This window comes from Phalaenopsis equestris, unplaced genomic scaffold, assembly GCF_001263595.1.
Source record: "Phalaenopsis equestris unplaced genomic scaffold, ASM126359v1 Scaffold000202, whole genome shotgun sequence".
Taxonomy (NCBI): Eukaryota; Viridiplantae; Streptophyta; class Magnoliopsida; order Asparagales; family Orchidaceae; genus Phalaenopsis; species Phalaenopsis equestris.
Genome location: NW_018164644.1, coordinates 607,097 through 622,611, shown reverse-complemented (window position 1 = coordinate 622,611; position 15,515 = coordinate 607,097). Strand labels below are relative to the sequence as shown.

General features: G+C 31.9%; 1 protein-coding gene across 1 annotated transcript in view; it reads right to left on the bottom strand.

Moving 5' to 3' along the window:
- The window catches only part of LOC110022699 (protein RER1B-like), a 43,941-nt gene extending 35,046 nt beyond the window's left edge, over positions 1-8,895 (bottom strand). The window contains exon 1 of the mRNA XM_020721773.1: positions 8,369-8,895. Coding sequence (XP_020577432.1) covers positions 8,369-8,718 — 350 coding nt within the window. The 5' untranslated portion in view covers positions 8,719-8,895. The remainder of the gene's footprint in view (positions 1-8,368) is intronic.
- Between the last annotated feature and the right edge of the window lie 6,620 nt (positions 8,896-15,515).

Sequence of the window (15,515 nt, the reverse complement as noted above, 5' to 3'; positions counted from 1 at the left end):
CATACAAATTAAGCATAACATGAATTGATAAAATTATAAGATTCTCTCGACAAATCAGCTCACAAAAGATATAGATACGGCACAAAAGTTGATTTATTTAAAATAGCAGTTTCAATATAGAATATTTTAAAAATATATCATAATATGGAATTGATTACTCATTACACACATAGCAAAATGATAATGAAGTTGATAGTACTATTGATTATATAAGAATTTCAAAAAATAAATAATTCAATATTTAAAAGGGCAAAAATATATTGCAGAAATAGCCAATCATAGTTGGACAAAAAAAAAATCAATTTGTCCCAATTTTCTTTATTTTCTGTAAATTTTTCAAAATTTTCTTGACACTATTTCTATCTGTCTCTTTTTCCTCTCTCTGCCAAGGTTTTATAGAATAAAGAAAGTTGACAAAAGGTGGTGGTATCAAAATCATAAGTGTAGACAGTTAGGGGAAGATGAAGATGTCAGAACATATGCAAAGGAGATTTTACAGCAATCTTGCAGAGTTAATGAATGGTAAGTGTGTCACAACCATAATTTTAAACAATTGATGAAAGAAAGATATTAGGCAATCATAATAAAGATCTCGTAACCATAGTTAAAGGGATGTTCAATGATGAAAATTTCATAATCATATAGCTCAGACAAGTTGGTGAAAGATGAATGAATTTGGTACAATGATGACGAGCATGGTGAGTTGGTGTAGATGAATGAAAGTGGCACAACCATGAAGTGGATGGTGAGTTCCTGAAGATGATGTTATGGCCATTAAGAATTGTGTTAAGGTAGAGGATGTGAAGGTTACAGCCACCAAAATGGGTTTCAGCTTCAAATCTCCTTCAAGCTTAAGCTAAAAACCATAAAAAATAAGGGGGTTAGGTGAATCAACTTCCCCCTCTCCTGATTGGTCGCTAAGGGCCAACCACAAAAAAAACACCATGTATTTCAATCCCCAACTAGATTATTAAAGCAGATATTTATGAAAGAAACAAAATACCCTTCTATTTTCTTGCTGAAAATGCAGACCAATAAATCATTTCCTCTATAAAATATGGTTTTGCAAATTTTTTATAGTGACTTTAAGTGTTTAGAATAGATGCATTTTGAGAATGCAATGAAAATAAATATAGTGAATCTTAATTTCTCGAGCATTGGTCAGTTATAAAAAGATTTTTTTGAGTTTGTTTAAATACAAAATAAAATCATTTCTTCTATCTAATTAGCAATTTAACTTCGAAAAAAAAAAAAATAGTTTCTAAACCAACAGATGAGACAACAGTGTGGAAGACGGTACACAACTGCTCCACAGGGTCATGGCTAGAGTACAAGGAGTAAAGTTGTGCACAAGGTAGGTTGCCCTGCAAGGTAGGACCGTAGCATCATCAACGCAAGTGAGGACAAATACTAGTGTGATAGGGGCATGGGATGTCTGTACACCTCATGCGAAGAGGTCGTGCGGTTGTTAATGATAGCGAGGAAATCTCACAAAATGGAGTAAATGTTTTGAGTTTCCAAAGTAAAACCACATGCAAAACGGAATCTTGAAGGGGGCTTGAAATCAGACCGCACTAAAATTTTGCTCCTTTTAGAAAGAATTGGGATTCATCAAGAAAAACTCTGTTAGGGATTCCAATTTTCTTTTTAAAAAAAAATGCATATGTTTTAATTCACATACCAAAAGCTATATAAATCAAAATCTGTGTATTCCTTCTGCTTTAGACACATGATACACCAAGCCAAGCAGCCCTACTCAAAATTGGGATAAACAATAGTACTTATATTCATTAAAACTAATTTTCATGTCAGTTATTTTATCTCCTAGTCTTTGTAGGAAACCTTTACAACGAGAATTACTACATTTCCTTGATGACTACTAGTATTTAACTAGTTCATGGATTGATCCTTACATGAGAAATATGGCCATTGAATCCCATAAACTATATCAATACTGTACATGTTTATTATTTATTTATGCAAGCTCCAATGTTTAATTGTGCAATTGGGTATTGCGAGATTTTCAATTCATGAGGTGAGATGTAAGTCTCGAGGCAGCCTGAGGTTCAAAAATTGCGTAAGTCAAAATAGAGGGGTGATAAAATAATATATTAGCATTATAAATTATAGATATATTAAAGAGAGAAATTAAAATTTTAAAATGATAAAAATTAAAAAAGTGTATTTATATGAAATAATAAATTGCGTTAAGCCACAACTTATCAAGAAACAACGTGCACGAAACAAAAATATGATGTGAACATCAATTGATGAAGTCATCAAACTAGCATCAATCATAAAATAGATGTAACATAAAATATCAAATTAGGACATAAGATGAGCTCCGCATGGTAAATTTCCCTCACTCATAGTGTTCAATTAAAATAATGATATCCAAAATCTAAATAAAAGCACAATAAATAATCCAAAATCAGAGCAAAAGGCGACAATGGCGTCAGCATGAGCAATTGGCTGCAACGGTGATAATAAGAGCAACGGGCAACGGTGGTTGCAGCAAGAAAAACACACTTGTTGTAGAAGAAGTTGATTGTCATAGTGAAAATGGCAAGTAGCAGAGTCGGTGGCAACAGTACCAAATGACCGCGACAACACCGGCAGTAAAAGCTATGGGCATTGATGCTGGGAAGCCTGACTGGGAAGAGGGAAGCTCTTGTGCATGATATTGTGGCTTCAATTTGTATTTGAACCATCAAAAATAAAAAATATAAAAAAATAAATGGTCAATCAAGCGCTCATGCGCAAGACTCGGCATAATTGAAGACAGGTGTGCCTCAATTAATGTGATGTGTGTGCCTCGCCCAAGCAGCTTGAGGCATACACCACGAAGTGTTTTTCTTTGAAATTGCACTGAGGCGGGCCTAAAGACCAGTCTCAAATTTAGCAATTTTAAACTGTGGCAAGCTGAGTGGAAGAAAAAACTATAATTAATCCAATTTACTTTAGAACTTACATTTCCCAAACTTCAAATTTAAATATAATCCTTCTATGGAGAGCACTTTCCAAAATAAATAACCTCATTCCTCAACCTCTCCAAAGAACTACACAACCATCAATTCTAATTATCAAGAGCTTTCAGTGCATTGAATATCAACATTTTCTATCATAAATATTTTCATATGGTATTATTTTCATGATAACATGGTAATTTCTTGTTTATGTAATTCAAGTTAAGGAGCCCACTCAACTTTCGACGAAAATCAAATACAAGATCTTCATAGATCTCTCAAGGTTTAACCAGCTCCCTAATATAAATCTAACTATGACAAAAGATTGTGCCAGAGTCTAGAATAGCGCTACTAGTCAATAATCCAAACACTCATCATGAACACTAGAGATCCACCAAATCGAACAACATCATTTAGATACACTTGAGGAAATCTTTCTAGGAGACATACAAGATGAATAGCATCTACTTACATTTCGTAAATTTTCCTAAGATTCATGGCATTCACTCGACATTCAATTTGTTTTATCTTTTAACAATTAAACTAGCCACAAAAGAAGCAATCTGACAATTTACACAAGACCATTAAAATCTTTGCTTCAATCTTGATAGATTTTCATCATTCAAGGTTGCATAATATATCCTGTAGAATGAGTTCCTTTTAATACTGATATGAATATTATAGTGACTTTCATAGAAAAAATATACTCCAAAAATCCAGCCTTCCCTTTGTCATGGTCTTTCCCTCTTCATCAACGCAAAGTCTTTTGATTTAGCATTCTTTATATTTTTGTAGGAGAATAAGTTTTTTTCTTAACAACAAATTCAACTGCATAGTTACAAAATATGTTTAAAACTAAACAGATAGCTGGTTAAACAATACATTTGCATTTTTGAATTATAAAGAACTTTTTAATTAATTAAACCCACCTTATTTGCTCCAGGTTTCTCTCATTCCGATTGAAGATACATTTTAAGCCTTTTATATTGATTGAGAAAAATGGTGCTGCTAACTTTTCACGTAAAGTTCAAATCTAAGAATTCCAGACTATGGGTTGCATAATTTTATTCATGTTTTTTTATAATTTACAACTTATTTGAGTCAAGATGCAACATTGGCACTTCTTCAAAATCTTTTGATCATTCAAACTGATAATATAAGCTCTGACTAATGCTTGAATTTCAAAAAAATATTCGCAAACCTTTGGCATTTAATAAAACATGGCAAATTTCTCATTAAAACTGACTCAATATGGATGAAAAAACTCTCTAATATTTAATAACAATTAGTTAACCTCAGATCTCAGAAAGCTTGATATCTCTATGAAATTAAAGGTACGAGTCAAATGAATTAACTTTAATGTTCCAGTACGCTAAAATTCTTTCTGTTAAGAAAGAATGAATTTCCAATAGCCAAAATCCTTATCAATTGAACAGGGCATAAAATAAGTGATCGCTTCATCTTTATGAGCTTACACCAATATATTGCTCATGCTCATTCCAATAGTCCTTATAAATCAGAATAACATCAAAACGAATTTTGACAAACTAATATTTATATTGATGGAATATTCTGCTCAACAAAGTTATGATAATTACCAATGTACAACAGTGAAAAAGTTATAATCGTAGTAACCTTATTATTTGTTCTCATAAATGACATCGTTTTTTTTTCCAAACTGCAATGTATATTTATTAATAAAAAAACTCGAGCAATCTACACAATTGATCAAATAGATGGATCTATCCTTGAAATAATAATTTATCTTAAAAAACCTAAATAGCTATTTCATCAAAACCTCAATAATTAGTGGTAAGCTAAATATAAATATACTTCATCAAAAAAATGTATCATCCCATAGGAGATATGCTTGGTTAAATAAACCGTAACTCCAATAGCAGTTTGAGCTTTAAATTTGGTTTTTGAGCTTTCCAAATTAATTGATAGCAATTGCATAAAGCAATTAAGTTAAAGAAAAGATATTTAGAAACATACTTAATAAATAAAAATATCACTCTTTTGGGTGCAACTCTAGTAAAATCCGAGAGAAAATATTTTGTAATTCCTATGCCATCTGTCCCTCCTGATTTGAGCTATTTTATAGTCAATGACTTGCTACCCTTCAATCATGAAATGATCTCAAACTAACAAACAAGGCCAGCTCTTTTATTAACAAATTCAGATGGCTCAACTCGAATGTACAGTGTAAGTGGTAATATGACGATCATATAACATTAAGAAACCTAAGAGCCTAAAGAACGCCTCGTTCGTAAAGTGTCTAAAAACTCAAAATGTGAGAAAATGTTCCATAAAAAATTGTCTTAATAATCATATTATAAATCCCTCGTGTGTCACAATACTTCACAAAATTAGTCTCCACAATCAAAAAAGATATTGTGACCAACAAAATGATTAAGAATAAAATTGATTCATCAAGTCATAATGAGAAAGTCAACACTTGTTCAAGAATGCTAAATTAGCAATCTTATATAAATGGTCAGGTGCTCGTAGAATTAGTTCAACGGGTCATACATTATCTCAGAAACCCGGTATGGGTTAATGAACCCCCAAAATACGCATCTCTTTAGTTGCTTTGCATAAAAATAAGTGGCTAAAAGGCTTGCTTTGTTCATCCACTGATGGGTCTTTATACCAAAAAAAAAACCTAAGAAAATAATTATAAACTACTAAGTACAGAGAACTTTAAAAAACTCTATCCAAACTCTCTACCTTGGACAGTGGGAGGAGGGAGTAATTTGTGGCACACACTTTTAATAAAGCATGTAAATCCATGAAACTTCTTTTTTCATATAAGCACATGGAACTATGACACTCCTCTTCATGTTAAGCATATGAATCCATGATACTCCTCTTTGCATGTTAAACCCATAAAAAAAAGAGTTTGGATGACCCGTCACAAAATAAATGATTTAATATGCTTAACATTTATTTTGTAATTTTAAATAATACTTTCATTTCATTTCTCATCCAACAATCATAATACTTTCAATACTTTGGAATAGCATGACCTTGAGAAAACTGGTTTAAAGCTTTAGCTTATCAAATTGTAATATGATAAATAACATTGTTAAAGATGCAAATTAACAATGAGTTTGGGATAGTTACATTGGCAACATAAGAATGATAGCTTAATTTGTTTTATCATATGCAAATTTAAAATCAAAAAAACATAAGGATAATTTCATAAATAGTTTTTAATTGAAAATAACAATGAAAGTTCATAATTAAAATTGATTCTCAAGGACGATAGCATGAGTACGCTCTAGTCATGGTGCCACCAAAAAACAAAACCTTCAAAGTTCAATAAAGCACCTCACTAATTATATAAATTGTAATCTTCCTTGTAGCTTTCCATGTGAGCATTAACATCACTTTACTCGATTCATCAAGATCGTTCTTCTCTATTAAATTAAACATCAAATATCAATATTTGCAAAACAAATTCTTATCCACATCTTTTTTCGCCCGCCAAGATGGAAACATGTATGCCTAAGGCCCTAAATAATATTTGGGTACCAACATAGGATTCCCAATAGCTATTTTTAACCAGAGTTTTGTCGTATCAACTATACCAACAAATGCGGTTAAATACATCCTTAATTAAATAAGCTTGACATGACATGATAATAATAAATGCATGATTGTGAGTTCACTGATCATTAACAACTAAATAGAGATTCCTGATACAATAGGCAATGATGGAGTATGTCCTCCAATTAGCAAATGAAAAAATATCTCTGTGTGACCACAACACGACTTTAGGAGACAACATTCCAAATAGTGTACCGCTACACACAAGCATATCATTCCAACACTCAACTTTCATCATCCTCATCATCATGCACATGACTGAATTGCATTTGTCTCCATCATACTCAAATATATAAATAATAATACTAGGAATCTAGAAAAAAAAAAATTCTCAATTTGGAGTGAACTTTCAACAAGTTATAATAATTAACCGCATCTTGAAATTATCATTCTCATAATAGCATTGATAATTTGCATGTATCACGGAATCTAGCTTGCAATGCACATTCATGGGACCTCCATCCTTATATCTCTAATGCCTATGTGTTATTTGAACATGAAAGAGCTAAAACAATGACAGGTGACAATAATAAATTGGGTTATAAGATTCAATTATGAGATCCCTATTCTTAATGACATTTCTAACTGCTAAGAGAAATTAATTAAGTTATACTAGTTGAAGAACCTAATTTTTAGCCATCATTGATCAACCCCCAAATTTCACTCATAAAGAATAACCATCTCTTACAATATTCTTTTATCAAGATATGCATATACTTATCTTATCAATTTGACATTATTTATAAGAAGATAGATTATTGTACCACAAAAATTGAAGTATATTCAATGGTGTCCAACAATTTAAGAACCTCGCACAAGCTATACCAACATATCATATAGTGCTAAAATAGCAAGATTTTTGATGAATTTGCCTTAAAACAATACTCATCAATTTGTCGCAAACATCATGACCTGTCAGATAGCGCTGCTAAGATATTATTTTTTTACATTAAACTTGTCATGAACTTGACTCAAAAATGATGATTAGTTAAATAAGAATTTCAATGAATAAATTATTTAGCATTCGAAAAGTGATAAAGGGCAAGTCATCATCTACTCCCACCCTCCCTCCCCACCCCCTTCTCTCTCTCTCTCTCTCTCTCTCTCTCTCTCTCTCTCTCTCTCTCTCTCCCGCGCCACACAACCACAAAGCCTCTCTCTCTCTCTCTCTCACGCGCCACACAACCACAAAGCACTTGGTAAGTTTGTGGCGGGTGAAGGTTTCATAACCATAAAGTGCGAGTGACTTTGGAGACGAGAAGTTGTCATAACCATTAAGAGCACAGTGAGTTAGTGGAGGTGAATGCATCAAACCGGGAAATATTCAATCTTTGCCTCCTTCAATTAGGCTAAACCCAAGGGGCCGCAAGGAGAAGTTCCATCATCTCCTAGAATCCATCTTAGTCCATGGAGCAAACCATGGATAAAAAATTATGCAATTCACAAAGCCCATAGAAATCTTCAGATGCATGGGTTTATTGATCATTTCTCATTGAGAAAACTCACTTTATGTAGATAATGATTTCATGCTATAGTTCAGTACAAGTAAAAATTTTAAAAATCCATAATAATTAGGGTTTCCATGTTCTGAAACCAAGGGACATGCACGCGCATCAATAACTTTCCATCCGCCACACCAATTAAGTCATTTAAGAGTTTCAGAGGATATAATTTAAGAAGCATACAGAGAATCTATCCAAGAATGCTTGTCAACTTGCAAAACTGGTTTTTTAAAAATAGACATTATTGAAGCATAAACCACTGAAATATAGCAAAAGTGATAAAGATACCAGAACTTAAACTCTGGAAGGCGTCTAATGAAGGGCTTGAACTCATCTGAGCCCCTGGTTGGAAGAGATGCTCCATCCAAGCCCTCAACCTCGGGATCTACAATCGGAGACAAGAACCCGATCAAGAGATTCAGCAAATATATCCCGAGCCCATAGGTGACGATGTAGAATCCCTGAAGCAAATAAACCCTCAATACATAGATCAAGGCAACACCGAGAGTCCCCAGCCATCTTCCAACCGGATGCGGGGTGGAACGATCGAGATAGTACTGGAAAGCCCTAGAAAAATCATTCTTCCATCTCGCTATAGCTAAAGGAGCGCCGGAACTATCGCCCGATGCTCCCTCCATAAGCACGACCGAAGCTCTAGATCTAATGAAAACAAGAAAATGGGTGCCGACAGTAGAAGCTGGTGGAATGAGAGCATCATGATTGGGGATCCGTTCTGGCCATTTTATTCTGCGCGCGGATGAATTTTGGCTCGCCTATCAGAATTAGGGCAAATGTAAGGGGGCTAAATGCATCCCATCTGTCTGCTAGTGGAGGGTTTAATTTCATAACTAAAAGATCAAATGCTTTGAGTTATTGTATAAGGCTGTGTATAATATTATAGTTAACAAATTTGCTTGCAGTCTCAAGGGAGGCTTGTGTGGGTGTTTGGTGGTATAATATTAATAGAACTTAATTACGGATTTAATATAAATTCAATTAAATATTAAAAATTTAAAAATTAAATCTAACGCTCTGTTAAATTGAATCTTGTGATTTTCTAACTCTTTTTCGCATTTCGTCTCTTTTATCATGTAAATATGGATTTACTAAATATGATTGCAAGGCAGATTTAAGAATTTCTTCCGTCTTGTTGCGAATATCAACTCCATCACTAATCCGAATTTATTTGAATTATTGACGTAAACTGGGGCAGACCCAAGTAGGATCCCAATGATGCAATTACCCTCCTCCCCTTAAATTCAAATTTTTATTTATATGGAATGACAATTTGGTCTTTTTACGGCTTTTGAAATATTAGTTTTGACCCTACTAAAATATCATTTTGCCTAACCACTCTCAAGTTGGGTCAATGAGGTAATTTGATCCTGGTCAAAAAAATGGTTGTTTTCGTTCGTAAACATGATTATGGGTACCAAACATCCTGTTAAAATGCTTGAATTTTGAGTCATTAAATTTATGAGTCAATTACATACATAGCACCTGAAACATTGCTATTCATAAAATCTTGCACACTCCATCCATTTTTCAAATTCTCACTCAAATATCAAAATTCATAATAAACCACAACCCATATTTTTCATTTTTATCAAATTTTGAATGATTTGTTTGTGGCATGCATAAAGCCATCGAATCGACATTTCAAAAGTATTACATGGGTGTCAGATCTTGTAAATAACAATGTTTTGGTTATCCAAAATCATGTATAGCTGTGTAAACAAGTCAAACAAGAGCGAGCCTAGGTTCAGCTCGTGTTCGGCCTGTTTATATTTCAATCACAAAAAGTGTGTTCGTGTTCAACTCGTTTGTTTATCGAGTCAAACACGAGTTGTTCATGAACAAAATGTCGTTTTGACGACCTTAGTCACGTAGCCAAAAGATGTTAGGGTTGGGGCAAGATTTAATTTTTTTTTATTTATATGAAAGCATCCTTTAAATCTAATTTAATAATTTTCATTCTATTTTTTTAATTAATACTTTTAATTAATTATAAATGTCTGGAGCCTTGTTATATAAATAAATATACATTTGAGTCGAATTAGTATTTGATGTTGTGATGCTAGTTTGAACATTTATTTGATTAAAAGTTTTGAAATTGGAGTTAAATTAATTTAAAGAGCTTTTAATTCAAATTTTATATTGCAATTCATGCTCTCAAGTGTTTTTTATTTTTTTATTTGTCAGCGAACTTAAATAAATGAAAACAATTCAGGCTCTCAAGTGTTTTTTTTTTTATTTGTCAGCGAACTTAAATAAATGAAAAAGCAAGTGTATGTCCAAATTTCATTTATATAACCTTCAACTAAAAAATAAAAATAGATTTATTTAATTTATTGATTTTAATTAATTTGAATGTGTATTACTTTAACTGAAACATAGTTTTTCATCTAACTTATTAATATAACTTATTTAATTCATTGTTCGTGAATAGCTCGTGTTCAGGTCATTAAGAAGCTCGTGTTCGGCTCCTTCGCTAAGTTAACGATTTTGTTTGTTCGTGTTCGGCTCGTTTTGGCTCAAAATACTACCAAATATATAAAATACTACTATATATATATAACTTAGCGAAGGAGCCTAACACGAGCTTCTTAATGACCTGAATACGAGCTATTCACGAACAACGAATTAAATAAGTTATAAGTTATATGAAAACCTATGTTTCAGTTAAAGTAAAGTAATACACTTCAAATTAATTAAAATCAATAAATTAAATAAATTTATTTTTATTTTTTAGTTGAAGGTTATATAAATGAATTTTGGGCATACGCAATTTCATTTATTTAAGTTCGCTGACAAATTTAAAAAAAAACACTTGAGAGCATGAATTACAATGTAAAATTTGAATTAAAAGCTCTTTAAATTAATTTAAATCCAATTTCAAGGCTTTTAATCAAATAAATGTTCAAACGAGCACCACAACATCAATACTAATTCGACTCAAATTCAAACGAGCACAAATAAACCATAAAAAAACACAGTTAAAAACAATGACATTATCATGCAACTAAACAATATTATGAAATTACATGATTATAAGCAAATTAAGCTTATAGGTGAGAGATCAAAAGTTAAATAACACTAAATTTTAATATTTTTAAAGGAATTTAGATACCAACATAATGATTTATAATCAATGGAATAAATATGAGACATAAATAGACCATTAATTACTACATAAAAGTGATATTGACTTAAATTTGAAAAAAAAAACATATTATAAAAATATTTTTTTATAGAGCTACACCCAACATTCAACTTTGATTATAATCCAGAATCACTGGCTCATACACCATTATCTAGAGATTATTATATGGTTGTCATTGTTTAACTGTTAATGATTGGCTGTTGTCATCCGATCATTGAAGTCTGATTATTTTCAACCAACCACTATGATTTGATTATTGTCTTTCTCTCCTCTCCCAGTGATATCTTTTGAATGACATTGAGCAATTACGATCTCTTGATCTCCATCACCCAATATTTGATATTCAATAAATTTTCTCTAATTGCCATTTTTTTTGCCATCAACACCTTTTATTGATACTTCAATGATGTCAATTACAAATGTACGAGACCACATTACAATTCTTCACTTAGTAATCTTGTCATCTCTAGTTGAAAAGAATAGCTTAATTTTATGATCTTATTTACTTATGGGATCAATTCAAATTGGTAGAGCCTTATAATTTTTTTTTTTAGTTTTAATGTTTGTTGTGTGCATGAAAATTTGTGATGGTAGAGTAATAGATTAATGTCTAAGGGTCGAATGAAATCCGGCGCATACACACAGAAGATAAAAATAACATGAAGAGACACCAAGAATTTTTTTTTTGTGGAAAAACCCATAAAGGGAGAAAAGCTATGGAACCCTACCCATTTAAAATGATTCAATATAATTTTGTCAGCACAGATATAAACCCTTATCCCATAACTGGGAAAGGGATACAATGTTTCTCTAAGTACAAAGTTCGCAAGCATAAAGGTTCATTATACAACGGTCAGTAACACTTGCCACTAAGAGTTGTTAGTGGTGATGTGTGGTATGGTGTGTTTGGGATATGTCATTAGAGGGTGTTTAGGACATTGCGTTACTTTGGATGGTGTTCATTACTCCACAAATTATGTCGTTGCTCCATAAGATGCTTACGCATCATTGCTTCATAAGAAGCTTACACACTGTTGCTTCGTAAAATGCTTACACATAGTTACTCCGCAAAAGGTTTACTAATGGTGTCAAACAAGGGGCGGTCGAAGAGAGGGGCCAGGCGGCCCAACCAACGATGTTCAGCGGTTATGGAGGCAAGAAGTTATTATCTGATTTTAATATTTGTACTGAGCCTAAGACTGAGTTTGGGCTTTTGTGATTATACCTAGCCTTGGGCAATTAGGTTAGCCTGAAAAAGATTAGGCGTGGTAGGCCTTCATAATTAACCTAATTGAATAATTATGTTAATTATGAAGGCTACCTCCTTAATTTAATTGTGTTTTTTAATTGGTTATGGTGTTAACACTTTAAGTTGATTATGATTTCATTTTTTATAGATTTAGTTGTTTATCAATTGGTTTGATTATTTGATTCAAGTAAACTTGGGTCCAATAGGTTTTTGGTGAATTTTGGTAATTTTGAGTTTTTGGGTTAAGTTGAAGTGTCCAAGGCTTATGTTAATTTTAGGGTTAGTTGGTGTTGGGAAAAATTAGGTGAGACCAAAGTTTGATTTTGGTGACCTACCCCTCCCTTTGTTTTGAATTTCAAAGTAATGGGATTTTTAGGGTTTTTAGGGTAATGTGGTCAGATATAAAATTTTCCCTTGGCCTAAGACTAGCCTCGTGCTTGATGGACTTGTGTTTGAAGAGAATTAATGGGGCAGTCAATGATTATTAGTGAGATCTTTAAGAAACTAGGCTCCAGGAGTAGCTTAAGTCAATTTTGACCTATAGGAATTTAACCAAAGTTTGATTTTGGTGACCTACCCCTCCCTTTGTTTTGAATTTCAAAGTAATGGGATTTTTAGGGTTTTTAGGGTAATGTGGTATGTCGTTTTGACGACCTTAGTCACGTAGCCAAAAGATGTTAAGGGTTGGGGCAAGATTTAATTTTTTTTATTTATATGAAAGCATCCTTTAAATCTAATTTAATAATTTTCATTCTATTTTTTTAATTAATACTTTTAATTAATTATAAATGTCAGGAGCCTTGTTATATAAATAAATATATATTTGAGTCGAATTAGTATTGATGTTGTGATGCTAGTTTGAACATTTATTTGATTAAAAGTTTTGAAATTGGAGTTAAATTAATTTAAAGAGCTTTTAATTCAAATTTTATATTGCAATTCATGCTCTCAAGTGTTTTTTATTTTTTTATTTGTCAGCGAACTTAAATAAATGAAAAAGTGTATGTCCAAATTTCATTTATATAACCTTCAACTAAAAAATAAAAATAGATTTATTTAATTTATTGATTTTAATTAATTTGAATGTGTATTACTTTAACTGAAACATAGTTTTTCATCTAACTTATTAATATAACTTATTTAATTCATTGTTCGTGAATAGCTCGTGTTCAGGTCATTAAGAAGCTCGTGTTCGGCTCCTTCGCTAAGTTAACGATTTTGTTTGTTCGTGTTCGGCTCGTTTTGGCTCAAAATACTACTATATATATATAACTTAGCGAAGGAGCCTAACACGAGCTTCTTAATGACCTGAATACGAGCTATTCACGAACAACGAATTAAATAAGTTATAAGTTATATGAAAAGCTATGTTTCAGTTAAAGTAAAGTAATACATATTCAAATTAATTAAAATCAATAAATTAAATAAATTTATTTTTATTTTTTAGTTGAAGTTTATATAAATGAAATTTGGACATACACATTTTCATTTATTTAAGTTCGCTAACAAATTAAAAAAAACACTTGAGGGCATGAATTACAATGTAAATTTTGAATTAAAAGCTCTTTAAATTAGTTTAAATCCAATTTCAAGATTTTTAATCAAATAAATGTTCAAACGAGCACCACAACATCAATACTAATTCGACTCAAATTCAAACGAGCACAAATAAACCATAAAAAAACACAGTTAAAAACAATGACATTATCATGCAACTAAACAATATTATGTATTAAGAAATTACATCATTATAAGCAAATTAAGCTTATAGGTGAGAGATCAAAAGTTAAATAACACTAAATTTTAATATTTTTAAAGGAATTTAGATACCAACATAATGATTTATAATCAATGGAATAAATATGAGACATAAATAGACCATTAATTACTACATAAAAGTGATATTGACTTACATTTGAAAAAAAAAAAACATATTATAAAAATATTTTTTATAGAGCTACACCCAACATTCAACATTGATTATAATCCAGAATCACTGGCTCATATACCATTATCTAGAGATTATTATATGGTTGTCTTTGTTTAATTGTTAATGATCGGCTGTCGTCATCCGATCATTGAAGTCTGATTATTTTCAACCAACCACTATGATTTGATTATTGTCTTTCTCTCCTCTCCCAGTGATATCTTTTGAATGACATTGAGCAATTACGATCTCTTGATCTCCATCACCCAATATTTGATATTCAATAAATTTTCTCTAATTGCCATTTTTTTTGCCATCAACACCTTTTATTGATACTTCAATGATGTCAATTACAAATGTACGAGACCACATTACAATTCTTCACTTAGTAATCTTGTCATCTCTAGTTGAAAAGAATAGCTTAATTTTATGATCTTATTTACTTATGGGATCAATTCAAATTGGTAGAGCCTTATAATTTTTTTTTTTAGTTTTAATGTTTGTTGTGTGCATGAAAATTTGTGATGGTAGAGTAATAGATTAATGTCTAAGGGTCGAATGAAATCCGGCGCATACACACAGAAGATAAAAATAACATGAAGAGACACCAATATTTTTTTTTTTTTTTGTGGAAAAACCCATAAAGGGAAAAAAGCTATGGAACCCTACCCATTTAAATGATTCAATATAATTTTGTCAGCACAAATATGAACCCTTATCCCATAACTGGGAAAGGGATACAAGGTTTCTCTAAGTACAAAGTTCGCAAGCATAAAGGTTCATTATACAACGGTCAGTAACACTTGCCACTAAGAGTTGTTAGTGGTGATGTGTGGTATGGTGTGTTTGGGATATGTCATTAGAGGGTGTTTAGGACATTGCGTTACTTTGGATGGTGTTCATTACTCCACAAATTATGTCGTTGCTCCATAAGATGCTTACGCATCATTGCTTCATAAGAAGCTTACATACGGTTGCTTCGTAAAATGCTTACACACAATTACTCCGCAAAGGTTTACTAATGGTGTCAAACAAGGGGCGGTCGAAAGTAGTCGACAGCAGCCGACGAGGGGGGATCAACGATGTTCAGGGGTTA